General features: G+C 44.8%; 1 protein-coding gene across 1 annotated transcript in view; it reads right to left on the minus strand.

Annotated features, from left to right (window-relative positions):
• Window positions 1-9,928: 9,928 nt before the first annotated feature.
• Window positions 9,929-14,846, minus strand: part of C6 (complement C6) — a gene marked incomplete at its 5' end in the record, with an annotated part of 37,144 nt that continues 32,226 nt past the window's right edge. Inside the window, 2 exons of the mRNA XM_082013529.1 lie at window positions 9,929-10,207; window positions 12,136-12,377. Coding sequence (XP_081869655.1) covers window positions 10,026-10,207; window positions 12,136-12,377 — 424 coding nt within the window. The 3' untranslated portion in view covers window positions 9,929-10,025. The remainder of the gene's footprint in view (window positions 10,208-12,135; window positions 12,378-14,846) is intronic.

A 14,846-nucleotide genomic window follows, 5' to 3' on the forward strand; every position in this document is an offset into this window, starting at 1 on the left:
CCTTTTCTCACAGGGCTTAACTTGCCGTTCTCTTGCTTGCCAGTTCATAACCTGATGAAACATGCTTGCAATTTCTTTGGGGACAGATCTTTATACCTGATGATTTTGCCCACTGCTTTCCAACCTGGGATCTGTTGCACCACTTCTTCGCTCATTCTCTCTCCAGCCCCAATAGAAGCTTAACCAATAACCTCCTGCCCTGTTCTGGTCACCACCTCAGGCCATTGCATCACCATAATCAGCTCCATTTCCACCACACTGTGGCTCTGATGCACTGCTTACTGTGATGAGCCACCACTGTAACCGCAGAGCCATTACTGCGTGTGACAGGAGGCACAGGAATATAAACGGCTATTGATTTCTTTCTCTCTCTTCTGCAAAACACAGAAGAGTTGTCTCAGACCAGCAGAAGGTCAGTGCTGGCACCCTGGCCCTTCCAGCCAAACAGGAGACATGTTAACTGCTCAGGGCTCAGCCTCCAGGTCCCGCTCTCCTGTGCATGTTCCTCAGGCAGTTGTTTTAATTTCTTGTGGTCAGGGGCCAGTGGGGAGAGTCCTGCCCCACAGCAGACAAGAGAAAAAACTATCAATTCACTTTAGCACTCCTGTAGGTGGCTTTTTATTATATTCAAGCCTCTAAGAACTGTATTAAATGTGAATATACAGAGTAAAATTTAGCAAGAGGGAAGGTGTGACAAACAGCTGCAAATAATGCTTTTGAGCAGAGTGATAGTTTAAACAGACTAGACCACTAGCTTCTGGTAAAGCAAAGTCATGGTTTTATATTTTACTGTTGACAGTAATTACACTGAGAGTTTTACAGTGATTGTAGTATTCATTTCCTGAATAATTACACAATGTATGATAATAACTGAACTTGCTTGTACTACAGGTCTTATTGATCTGAAGACAACCAACAAACACAAACAATATTCTCGTATTTTGAGAACTGTTACTCAGATGATCAAATCTTATGATGAGGAGAGGTATACCAGTGCTGTCACATGCATAAAGCAGGTTATAGCATTCAACTTGTGCAATTAGTAGCAGCAAAGGCTGCTGCAAATCCTCTCCAAATAGAAAAAGATGCCAACGCTGGCATTTCTCAAGTGAGAATGAATTTATTTGCATCATCTGCCAAGACATGTACATGCTGATATCTCCCTGAAAGCAGGATCGCATGCTTTGTTTCAGTACATACCATTGCTCCAAGCACACGAATACTGGATATTGCCTTTCTGTATGAAGCTCTCACCAAGATGCAGCCAGACTGCTTCTAATCCTTGGAACACTGGCTGAAGCAAGAGGAAAAGGTATTGTGACTCTCAGTGGGAAAATTTGGGAGCACTATCTAAAGAATAGTTGGGGTTTTATTCTTTTTTTCTATCTACATTGCTTCCTCTGCCAGATTTTATGGAAGCTCAACAATAAAATCCCTTTTGAAGAAAGCCAAATCCCCGTAAGTCCCAAAGATGGCTATGCATATCTACTCTCCCTGCTCTTTAAGCTGTCTAGACACAAGATAGCCTGATCTGGGGACCATGTAGCTATGGTAATACAGTGGCTGAGCTAACAAGCCCTGAGGAGGTCAGGATGGATTAATTTGAGCATAGGGCAGTGCTTTGAGACTTCAGCCAGCTTTGAGGCCCAGAAGAGGTAGCATAAATACAGAGCCAGGGCCAGCAGCACCAGTCACAATTACATCCAGCAAGGATTGACTGCTCATGCTGTTTTGCTGCAGCACTCAAGATGTTTCTCACTATTTACAAGTCTTGTTGAGTTTAGAAAAAGCAGACATATATCATAGGGCTAAAAAATAAGCCAAAGTCCGGACACCGAGTTTGTACCTACAGGGACAAGAGTGATTAACTCTTTGGTGAAGTCTCTGTGTCATGCGCGCTCATATACGCAAACTAGCAGCAGCCTAAACGTGATCAGTGATGGGAGCCTGTGGTGGTGTTGGCCAGTGCTAAAGCATTTTCAGACACATACCTACACACATACCCAAGCACACTCATCAAGCCAGTAAGGAATGCAGCCACTACCCAGCTTTTTCTTGGCACGGCTCTGCACACTGTGTCAGTGCAGAAAAATTCCACATTTACAGGAAAACCCATTGCTCTTCTCACCCTGTTACACAGTAAATAAAAGTGTTGCACAACAAATGCTGACACAGTAACCCTTAGAGGAATTTCACAGACAAAACAACCATGTATTCACAGATGCTAACAAAATAAGCTAGGATTTCACATGTACTTTTTCAGAAATTAGTCCCCAGTGAACGAAGCCAAGGATATGGGATGATTATCATAAATCACCTGATACCATCGTGTATTGTACTGTGCAGGCTTAACGTAAAAGAGTTTGAAGGAAAATACAGAGTATTGCTTGAGGTTTCAGCCAATACTGAAAAAATACCTTCGTTTCTTAAAATTTCCCAGCTGCATTTAGAGATCACGGATGCCTGAAACACTACTGTCAAGTTTCATTTGTACTTCAAAAAGTGGAACATTTTTCTGGCCCTGAACATTGACCCTTTGGACTGTTGTCTGTCCCTAGTGCATGCTAGAGAGTTTCAAAACAGATACGGGCATGCAAATAAAGTAAATCAAGTCTAGGAATTCCTGGGAAAGTGCAAATAACCAGCGCTTATAACAGTAAATTAAACCAGACAGGCCTCATTTTACAGTCCCAGAGGCAAAGGGGTATAGGTCAGTTCTCATCCAGCCAGCTAACCCCTTGCCACAAAAACAGTTGTCTTGCTGGAAACAGTCCTTGGCCCATGTGAGTGGTCAAACTGGGCCCAAACACTCTTTGGGGGAGGACTAGCTAACACAGAACAAACTCCCACTAAATAATTAAACAGGAAGGGTAATCATTGCCCTTTCCTCAAGCCCATGACCTGGTCATCTTTTGTTTAAGCAGCACAGACACAACCAGGCTGCTCAACAGAGGACAGAAGTGGCTGCATTGTTACAGTGACCCCACTCTGCTGCTTCTGGGGACACGGGGCTAAAAATGCTCCACTCACAAAATATCCTGAACTTACACAAGCAACAAAATTTTAAGCACAACTGCTTTATAAAGTAATAGTTCTGAAATGCTTCCAAAAAATTAGCCCATTGCTAAGGTCCAACTCTGAAGTGGAGTTTTAGAGTTAAGGTAGCATTTATTTGCTAGATCATTTTTATTTCCTGGATGATCAGTGTTAATAAAAGTAGCTCCCAAACTGGTTTCATAAGAGAAGTACTTACTTGCATGACTCATATCTACGTTTCAAACCGCTGCAAATGAAATCAGACAGTCATTACATGCAGTACAAAGCTTTGTAACCAGCAGTCACAGAACTTCTGTGAATCCAAGGACTGACCATCAAATTTAACTCTGGAAATATACGACCTAAATCAAGGCGTTTGAAAGTTATACTTAATGCATTTCCCACTGGTAGCAGGTGTCATATCTGCAGGGCTGTTTCCTTCCAATCCTCACTGAAGACTTTATCTTTTCAATAGCCCAATTCATGTCAATGTCACAATTACAGGGACCAGGACACAGAAAGAAAGAAGGATTACTGGTCGTCTAGACAATTTCAACCAAGTACTGGCAACGTGGCTTCATTCTCTTCTATTCTGTAACTTTGACAAGGACATAGATGTCTCCAGAGCTGTCACTATCGAAAGAGAAGAACTTAAAATGAAGTGGAAAAAATCCTTAACCCCCAAACTTGATAAAAAGACAGTTCACTTCTGCCTCCGGAAATCTAAAGCATGCTCGTTGAATCCGGCAGTCTGACTTGTGTGTGTCATGGTTCTGTGTCCCTGCTCCCATTCAAGTCCTTGGATACATTTATTTTGCCTGGATATTTTTCCTGGTGCGTGGCCCTGGTGAACTAAGACCACCATTTTTCTGTAATGCAATCCAGCACTACCTGGCACATGTTCAGGTTTGAAATCATATCACCCTGGCTGTAAGTATGGTTCACTTTTAATGGGTTATTTTAGAACGGCAGTTTCAGGGTGTCTGGATTTAGCTCATGCCCTAATAATCTCAGGGAGTGGAAACACCAAACTTCCCTACATATTCCTACACACCATCTTCAGCTGTAGTCATACAGATGTGTTGCGATCCAATCTGTCTTGTCCAAAATTACAATTATCCCTCGGGGTCCCCTGAAAGGCAGCAGGAGGTGGCAGGCAGCAAACACTGCAGCTCCTGGGGGAGCATCGAAGGGCTTCAATGCAGTCAGGGCCTTCCTCAGCCTTGCACCCCCAGGAGTGGCTGGCACTATATTCAGTGATTTATTTCTGGAGAGATACTGTGGCAATGGCACCTATGCCACCTGCTTACTGTAATCTGCATTACATGTGCTTTGTAAACAATAATTGTGAAAATTAGGAAGAAAATAATCAAGTATTTTCAGCCAGTCATGGTTTATTCTGCTGTAATTTTCAATTGTCTTTAGCCAAGCTGATTCCTGGAAGAGATCTTCTAATTTCTGCTCTGTTGTTAATTGCAGCTCTCTCTCCGGATTGGTAATCTGAAGCTACAGGTCGGCTGCTTTGCAGCGCCATGTCAGAAGGCCTTCCTGGGAGACAAGTAAACAGCTGGAGAGCTGAGGAAATAGCAGATAATCAGCTTTATTTTCTCCCTGAGTGGGTTTTAACACACAGGTCACATTGACCTGGGCCTGAAGTCTCTCAGACACCACTTGACAAGACCTACTTGTTCATCAGGGGCCTGACATTCCCAGTTGGTGCCCAGTTACCCGCAGTCACTCGATGTGATAGCTTTTGGAGTTGATTTGTCTGAAAAGTAAGATATCGCCATGGGAAAACTAAGTCTCTCCTTCCAGCTGCTCTATTTACACTATGCTCACAGAAAGTTCTAATAAAAGGAGAAGACTGTTATTACTATTTTGGCAAGGTCTCAGCAGCAGAGAGTGTTACAGGAAGAAAGTACACAGTAACCAGGTTTTATGCCCGATAAAGAAAGTACCATTAGAAGTTTGCACTTGCTGACAGGTTTATGTCTTCCAGCTCAACGTGCACTTCTTTACCTTCCTGTCGGGGTGCCGCAGGGGCCGGGGCTCCCTGGGCCCCCCAGGGCAGCAGGCAGTGCCTGCAGCCCAGGCCTGTCCCACCCCACATCCAGGGATCTGGGCAGCCCCAGCCCTCAGCACATCCCTGGGGACGGGGACAGGCCAAGGCCAGGACGGGACATGGGCCCATGGGCAGGGATCCCAACCACCGAGGTCCATGGCCAGGCAGGACCTGATGGCCTTGGGGGGCTGAAATGGGGTCCTGGGCCATGGGCCTGGTCGGGGAGGCCCATGGGAAGCTGGTCTGGGCCATAAGCGTGGCTGGTGCCCCCAGGCCCTAATGCTTGAGGTACCTTATGTGCTCTAGGTGAACGATGTAGTCACCTAACGATGATGCTGGGTGAAGGGCTTTGCTGCTCTGCAAGTTATGGGAGCTACAGCTTCCAGAAAGCTTGCTTGTGTCAGGCTGAAGACCCCTGACTCTTGACGTAACACATAACAGCGCATAACAGCAAGGGGTGGGGGTGAAGGCAATCAGGCTTCATCTAAAATGCGACATGTTAGAATCAAGTCCCTTCTGCTTTGGGTTTGGTTATTGCAGGTCCTGGAACAACTGGGCCCCAAACCCCATCAGGTAATGAGTGGGCACAACGCACTAAAATCATCCCATCCCCATTTTGCTGGTGGCCGGCTGTGCCTCATACAGACATGCTGTATGAGACATGTCTCTTCCACCAGTTTCTGGTTCACAGAGCATGCGATAGGAAGGAGCATGCACCTTCTTTGGTGCTCAGTACCGTTTTAGGAGCCAGTTCCTTACCTTGAGCTATCACAGTGCCCAGCCCCACAACAGCTTTGGTCCATTGTGGATGGAGCCAGTTATTCCTGAAAAGTGTCAATATAAATGGTTCTGATCTAGAAGACAAACAATCCAGTGCTGGAAATTAAATGTTAGGAGTATATATATATATTCATATCTTTTAATTATACACACACACACACAATTTTAAAAATAGAAAAGTTAGGATTCATTTCATCCAGTTTTAGACATCTATAGCTTAAATAATTGTATCTGACCTAGTCACTGCTCAGGTCCCAGTCAACAGAGGAAGGCAGGCACCTCCAGGGCATGACTCATCTGGCCTGTTTTCAGATGTCTACCTAAGATGACAGAGATCCTGTCCTCTGAAGGACTGTTTCTCTCCCACACTGACTAGAAGGACAGCCAAAGATGATGAGCTTGGATGCAGACATAGACTCTTAGGGGCATCTCACTCCCAGTAACCAAGGAAGGAAGATCAACTTACCCAAATCCCTCTGCATCAGAAATATTCACACCTACCCACACATGAACACACAGAGCCCTGGGAGCCAGTTGAAAGACCTGTTATAGTAAAATTGACACCTGTGAGCAGAGAGTTTATTAAATCAACTTAAGTTGTCACTTATAAACAATGTTATTTTTAACATCTTTATCCCATAACATTCCACCAGCACAGTTGAGTCAGTTCTGTTACAGATATAGCTGAAGCCTTTGTTTTCTGAAGCATCTAGCCAAAGTCTACTGCTCAGGGATCTCTGGGTGAGGAGAAACATGACGGACCTCCTCTCCTAAATACATAAACTGAATACATTGAGCTGGAGATGTCATGAATACCACAAATTATGCTGCTGCTGGAGTTGCATCCCTGTACTCCCTGGAGTACAAGCCCAGGAGTGTGTTGCACAGCAGGGAGCGCTGCAGGAACCCAGTGGGAAAAACTGGCCAAGATTGCCTCTGGTCTGTCGCTCACTGGGAAAGTGGCACTAGCAAAGGCTCTGGTACCCATCTTCTGCTGTGCCCATTGCATCTAGCAACTTTGCATTTAACTGTCACAGTGATATTTTGCGCCAAATTCTTAAATTAGGAGATGTTTACCTCTGAGGTAGCAGCTGAAATAAAGACATCAGGACTCAAACATTTAATACATGATGTTTTTGCTCACAGCTGTAACAGGAAACAGTAATTGCTATGGCCCGTTGGCAAAAGTTTGGTGGTTGCTGTTTAAACCTACGTACCTGCCTTATCTTCAAACCCTTGAAGCAAACTCTGGATTACCCCTTTCTGCGGTTACGTAAGGATAAACGTTATAACAAGTACTTTATATATATTCAGTTCTCTTTTATATTTGGTCAAATGTTATATTCTGTGTTACAATTGCAATAACTATTTATACAGATGCTGCAACAGCAGCTGCTAATTGTCCAGCCATTGACTCATGCCTCAGCTGTCTCACTGTGGTAAGTATATTCTGCATACACTTCACATACATACTCTTGTGCTAGTGAAAAATTGGGTATGCTGGGATGTTATATGGAACTTTGCATCAGTGGAAAGGCTCATTATATTCATTTTGGATAATACCTCGTCTCTGACGTTAAGAACAAATAGATGGGATTTTTCTGTGCAGTAGAGAAGCTGCATTACCGAGAAAGCTGTCCTTTGAGAATCAGTAAGGTCTCTGTGACCCTGGTTACCCTGACAGATTTGGCTCAGGTTTGCTTCATCTTCCCCAATTGTAATTCATGACCCAAGGCAATGATCCATCAAGCCAGATAACATTACTTGGAGCTTACAATGGCAAAGGAGGGACAGCATTTCCTGTCACCAGTGAACAAGAAAACTCTATCATTACTTAATATAAGTTATCACAGTAGAAGAGGAGAGCTTACACAAGAAAAAGATAGATGTTGCAGGAAATATTAAAGAGCTGCAGTCTTTGATGTCTCACAGGGTTTGGGGACCCCTGTGACAGAGCATAGCAACAAATCTGAAATCCTTGTGAGTGCAGTCCTGACCCTACTGAAGCCATAAGCAAAGCTCTGGATTCAGTTTATGGTTGAATCACCACCTTATTAGTGAGTGGCAGATGATGTTGTCACTCTATGCCGTAATGGTCAATTGTAAAACAGACACTATGGGAGTTATCTCCATCAGCAAGAGAGAACAACGCAAGTCTTTACACGAGCGCTCGTATAGCACACTACTTTGAGACCAGTGGTGCTGGAGAAATGGGGGCAGCCACGGAGGCCTCAGCTGCCTTCTGTTTACCAGGAAATAAATTCATCTGGCAATTTATCATGTTGAGAAGTGTCAGGGGGAAAAAATTCCTCCTATCAGAAACATTGCTAGACAGTCACACCGGAATCAGAGTCCTGTAATGAAAAGCTAGTATTGAAGTTAGAGGGTCAGGAGGAAGAAATCTTCATTGCTTGTTGAGGGCAGAGGGCATACATAGCCATTCTGAGTGATTATTCCCCCCCAGAATGCAACCAGCGAGAAGAAATAAGGGCACTAAAAACAGTCTGGGGACAATCAAATTTGCAACCTTCTCCCAGACCATCACCAGTATATTAGTATGTATCTTCAGTTGGAGGAAAGAGCTATAGAATTATGAAGGCAAACCTATCTCATTTTTTTACAATAATTCATACTACATATTTTAAGCAAGAAAACATAATGCTTTATTGTATTTAGTAGAAGGATTAATTGCTTCTTTTCCTTGAGCTCCATCCATTTGAGACTAACTGCTGATTTAGGGAGCTTGGCAACATTCCAAATAAAGGGATCTGATACCTCCTTGGAAGAAAAATAACCATTTCATCTCCAGCTCACTCCCAGCTCCCAAGTGACTCTGCTCAGTCCCTGGTGAGGTGTGACACTTACATACAGGGCAGGTTATTCATCAATGGGCACTTCCCATGCTTTTTTCCTAATTGTCATTGTTCTGCTGACTACTGGTGAAAGAGACTTTCAGCTTTCCCACTCTTGGAAGGCAGGTTTCTAATCCTCAGTTTTGCAGAATTCCGAGTGTTGAAGGGGAAATTCTAACTGTAACTGCTCAGCAGTGGTAATTTGTGACCAAGGAGTGATCTGGCATGGAGGACAAGAAGGCCCAGCTACAAGAAGGGGTTAAATTGTCTGGAAGTAGAAATTCCAGAGAAAGAACAGCTCCTTGCAAGGGAGTGAAGTTTCGCTTAGTGATAAGAAACAGCTTCAACATTGTCTTGTAGCCATCTTGGAATGGGAGTGCACAGAGCCCAAGGGCTATCTTTGGGCAGCAGAGCTGGGCTGAGGGATGGACCCACAGCTGCGCTGAGGTGCCCCATGCAATTGCTCTCAGGATAGGGGCTGGTGCAAGTGTATTTAAGGAATCTGCTTGTTACGAATCTTTGCAGACTCCACAAAGAACCACATAATGGGGGTAGGACTCTCCCCCGTGCATTGTTCATTCATTTTTTTCTTTTATATTTAAGAACAAATGTGTTTAACTCACCTCAAAAGGTACCATAAAAATTCCCCAACGGTGTCTAAGGCTCAAAACCAGCAAACCAACACAGAAAGCAAATATTTACTCCCTTCAATTACTCTGATTTAAAACCTCATGGTTTTGAAGACTTCACTCAACCGTTGCATATTTGTACTTTTCAGTATTTTTATTTCTCCCTGAATTTATACCCTGAGGACTTAGACAGGTAGCCTCCTTCATGACCCCAGTAGGTGTCAGAGGGAACGTGCAATGCTGTTGAAGTCTGCCTGCCTGGATGATACAGCCGGTACTCAGCCAGCAAGGCACCCAGGGTGCACAGCAGGCACAAGTGCAGAAACAGAGCAACAAGTGTCTGGGGACAGAAGTCTCATCCAGCACCAGGGGAGACCAGAGGCAATGCTCCCCTTTCTCCCTTCCCACCCACTCCGCTCCTCCCTCTGTACATCCACAGAGTTACCAGCAGTGAAAGCAGTCCCTATACCCCACGCCCCAGTTCATTTTCAGACCAAAAAAAGCACAGTGCCACCCTTCTCTGAAAAATCTGTTAAGTGAGCTCTATTTTTTTTTATCCTTTGTTTTTGATCTACTTGTCCGTTCATAACCAGCCGAGTTTTCCCCAGGATGGCTCAGCCTGTGCAAGGTGGGATGGTCGTGGTGGCTGCCAGGAGATCTGACTGGTTACACCCGGCAGCTCCCTGGCTCCAGCACCTCCAGTTTGATGCCAGCGCACTTCATTGCTGCCAGAGTGCAATGACTGACTGTCCTCCTCCTCCCTGTTGACTCCATATGGATGCAGTGAAGGTGGCTGTCTCCTTTGGGGCACTGGTAAGGCATCAGACAGGAGCACTGGGTCTGTGTTTCTGTGAATGAACATGTTGAAGTTTTAGCTGCAAATGTCATGACTACAAACATCTGTTATAGTTTGAGAACATTTCAAAGTCCAACAGGGAAAAACACTATTGGAGGTTCGTGATACGTTGGTTACAAAAAGCCTATAGCACATATGCTAGATAGTACAGTATTAAGAATAGAGATAAAACCAGCTTTAAATATCTTTTTTTTTGCAGCAGTGGCCCATGCAGAAGCAAAATGAAGTATCATCTAACTATTTTTATCCACTGGCTTTCCCTGACCTTTCTTCTAAACAAAAAGATATTAAGTTGACTTTCTGTTCCCAATTATCCTTGCACACAGTGATGCTGTGAAATGGAGGCTTAAGGTCCATATTGTGTCAGCTCCTATTTCATTAAAGCTCCCTTTATGAATGCTAAGCTACCTGCTGCTGGCCTGTGGTAAAGCTCAGTCCTGCCAGTTATTTCATTACCTATTTCTGATCTAATCAGATTCTGAGTCTCTGTATCCTTTCCCAGCAATTCCCTAGGTAGAAAACTAAGTTTCTGCCTTCACTTTCTTAAAACATATGAAAAAATTGTCTTTTCCTCCATTTAGCTGCTTTCACCTGGTACTGCAGTATCTTCTGCCTCTGTGTTGATACCAACTACTAATTCTCAGGAAAACCAAAACTTTCATTTCCTAAATGTTTGTGCATACTCATGAGAAAGAGGACTTTTGTGGAGATAGAGAGGAGGAAAGTCCGATTCAAACCTCTTGAGCACAAAATGAAAACTTATTTAATGTATTTTTCTCCTCTTTCTCTCATTTTTCCTCACTGAACAGGGCTGCTCTGTAGGCTTTTGAGAGGAAAACACCGAAATGCTGGCACAGGATCCAGCTTTAAGACAATACCACAGTGGGAGCAGATGTAGGTTTCTTAGAGACTCTGGAATAAATAAATCAAATTTATTTGGGGTTTTTTTTAGTTATAACCACCTGCCCAGCAGCCCAAGGTGTCTAGAGGCTCCAACACAGCATGTCCCTCAAAGGGCACACCTGGTCGTGCCCTCTGCTTCAGCCCCACAAGGAACAACATCTCAGGTGGTAATTTTACAGCCACCTGCTTGAAATCCTGTGCTGCAGAAATCTTGCATCTTCAAAACAGGGTTTTAGGACTGCTGCACTCTGCTGTTGCTTTATTTATCATAAGTAGACAAGGTGTGATAAGGATCATATTTGTCTCTGGAAGCAAGTGGAGGAATGAGCGTGGCTGCCACTCAGCCTTTTCCTGGCAAGCACTTGATGTGCGCAGAGCCAGCCAGGACCTCAGACATTTACAGGAAAACCGACTGCTCTTATCACCAAGTTACACAGTAAGTAGCCAAGTTGCACAAGTGTTCATAAAATAATCCTTTTAGGGATTTCACCAGTTTAGTTTAGCTAATTCATTAAAACTCTTAATAAACACAGTTTTCACATGTGAGTGTTTACAGATTTTACCATTAAAATCCCATTAAACGTGATGACCCCAGTCTTGCTTTTTAAGTACTATCATGATTTAATAATTTAATTATATGCTATAGAGGGTGTGGCTCAAATTATCTTCTGAAGTACAAACTAGTGGTTATAGTAACCTCACAGGGAGTGGGCGATAACATTGCAAACTACGTTTCTGTGATTAAAGATTCAAATGCTAATTCTCCTGGAAAAGTTCCCTTAATCTCCAAGTTTCATTTGTGGGAAGTGGCAATGATACACCACTTGTGCCTGAAGGAAAAGACACATATCTAAGTGTAACACTTGGTAGCAGGGACACAGGACCGACCACACTTCCACACTCTCTCACCAAGTTGCTCAGATGGACCACAATGCCCATGCTCAGAGCAGTGAAGGAGTCAGCACATTTTATTTTTATATCCAATGGTGGATAAATCACACCATTCAGAAGTCATACCTGGACACTCCTCCCAGTCATAGCAAGTGTCATAGCCACAAGGCACTTTCTTCAAGCTATTTGTAGAGAGCTTTGCCCTTTCAATAGCCCAGTCTAGGTTGGAATCACCATGGCAAGGGCCAGCATGCAAGAAATGAAATGACTGCTCTCCAAGGCACATTTCAGCTGAGTACTGACAGCTGGCCTTGGTCACATTCTTTTCAGAAACAGCATGTAGCACACAGATGTCTTCTGAGTAGTGGCTGCCCCAAGGAAAAAAGAAAAATTATTTTAGCAGGCTGTGGAATAAGAAGTCCATGCTTCTAAATGCTCCACCGGCATTGGATGAAACACAACAAAACAATGGCCAGGCTGGATATCTATTTAAAGACCTAAGGCTGTCCCAGCTACTGCAGGACCTGGGCCTGATACAGCATAGTGCTACAAGATGAGGAAGCTTGTGTCCTGTCCAACAGATGGGAGGTGAAGGACGTGTGCCTGCACAAGAAAACAGGAGGTGCTGTTACCTCCTCAAGGCATGGGAAATTTCCACAGGCCCTGAGCTGGCTTGACAGAGTTAATGCAGCCCTGCGGCTCTGTGTGTGCAAGACTGCCTCTGGTGCACGATTAGCGTGGGACCAATGGCAGGCAAACCCAGCCATGCTGCCTGTAGTTTCTTTCTGTATTGCTTTTCGTTCCTGAGTGAATTTGTTCTCAGCAAGTGTAGGCATTTCCAAGCAGCATAATTTTGTGGAGCTTAGTTATTTCCCAAAGAGACATAGCAATACAGCTCACTTTGTCTAGCCTCCTGAGTTAAGCTTATAGCTTTAGTCAACAAAACCTCTCTAGTTTTCAGAGGATTTGTCCTGTTGTCCTGGTTTCAGCCAGGATAGAGCTGGTTTTCCTCACAGAAGCTAGTGTGAGACTGTGTTTTGGATTTGGGATGAGGAACTGTTGATAATGTGCTGATGTTTTGGGTTGTTGCTGAGCCGTCAAGGACAGTCCAGCTTCTTGTGCTGGCCTGCCAGCGAGCAGGCTGGGGGTGCACGGGGAGCTGGGAGGGGACACAGCCGGGACAGCTGACCCAGACTGGCCAAAGAGATATTCCCTACCATACGACGTCATGCCCAGTACATAAACTGGAGTTGGCCAGGGGGGCGGAAATCGCTGCTCGGGGACGGGCTGTCGATCACGGGGTGGTGAGCAATTTCTGTATTGGGCATCACTTGTTCTTATACATTCCTTTGTTGGTATTATCATTATTGTTCCCTTCTTTCTTTCTGTCCTATTAAACCGTGTTTATCTCAACCCACGAGGTTTTTCCTAATTCTCTCCCCCGTCCCGCTGTGGGAGGGAGAGTGAGCGAGCGGCTGCGTGGTGCTTAGTTGCCGGCTGGGGCTAAACCACGACAGTCCTTTTTGGCGCCCAACGTGGGGCCCGAGGCTTGAGATAATAACGGTTGCAGGTCACAATATCAGTTTGATTTGCATCATGCTCTCGTCTTTGCTGTACATGTTAAGGATCGGTGTTGGTTTCTGCGGGCTGCTGTACTCTGCAGTGATTAGTAATGTCTCGCCTGTGAATTTTGTTTTTAGAGCACTGACCTTGAGCTTAATGTGGTATCATCTGAGCTCTGTACTAAAGCCGTTACTGTATTTTGGCTACAGTCTTGTGGAGACGATTAGCAATTATACTTCTGCCTCTGAAAGGTTTTTTATGGAGGAAATGCAGAATGGTACCTTTGATACCCTCTATCATAACATTTCCTCGTTCATCACAATAATTTTTCAGTATTTTGAACACCCTTGGCTGGTTAAAATACCTCTATTGCTACTTCTGGGGAACATGGTTTCAGTTTTGTCTAAGGTTGGCAAGCAATTTAAGAATATCACCCGGAGATCTGCCCCAAGGCTGGATAGTTATGAATGGCAGGGTGTGTGGAACAGCATGGGCAAATGCCTGGGGCGGTGGGCACCTCCGGTGTTTTGGAGCTTCACTCCCGAACAAGTGCAGAATCCTGATAAACTAGCAGAATATCTGGAAGAAGTATGTTGTCAGCCTGGCAGCTCCAAGGAGACACAAATCATTGCCATGTGCTGGGGCCTGGCCCATGCCTACCGAACCCTATTTAACACTATGCAAAGGGGAGAGGGGCTCTCTGGGTCTGATGGCAATGTGGCAGGCACTGTGACTACTCCAACGTCTGTAGCAGGCACTGTCACTACTCCAACCCCCACGGTGGGCACTGCCACTACTCCAACCCCCACGGCGGGCACTGTAGCTACTCAGACTGTTGCAGCTGAACCAGAGGACCAGCCCATCCCGGTATCAGTTGCCCCTGTACAAAAGAAGAAATCTTGGAAGCGGAAGTCAGCTTGTTTAGTAAGGGAGGAGGAAGATCCTGCTAAGAAGGAGCCAGAGGAAGAGAGTGAGGAGGCAGAGTGCTCTGAAGCAGGGCCATCACAAGCACGGAAGAGGGAAGAGAGCGAGTCATCGCTTGAAGAGGAGGAAGAGGAAGAACTTATAAAAGAGACGGTAACTACCCGATCTCTATCCCTGAGTGAATTGCGAGATATGCGAAAGGATTTCAGCCGTCGTCCAGGTGAGCACATTGTCACCTGGCTGCTCCGATGCTGGGATAATGGGGCCAGTAGCCTGGAATTAGAGGGTAGGGAAGCCAAGCAGCTGGGATCCCTTTCTAGGGAAGGGGGCATTGACAAAGCAATTGGAAA

This window comes from Phaethon aethereus (assembly GCF_964289735.1).
Source record: "Phaethon aethereus genome assembly, chromosome: Z".
NCBI classification, from domain to species: domain Eukaryota; kingdom Metazoa; phylum Chordata; class Aves; order Phaethontiformes; family Phaethontidae; genus Phaethon; species Phaethon aethereus.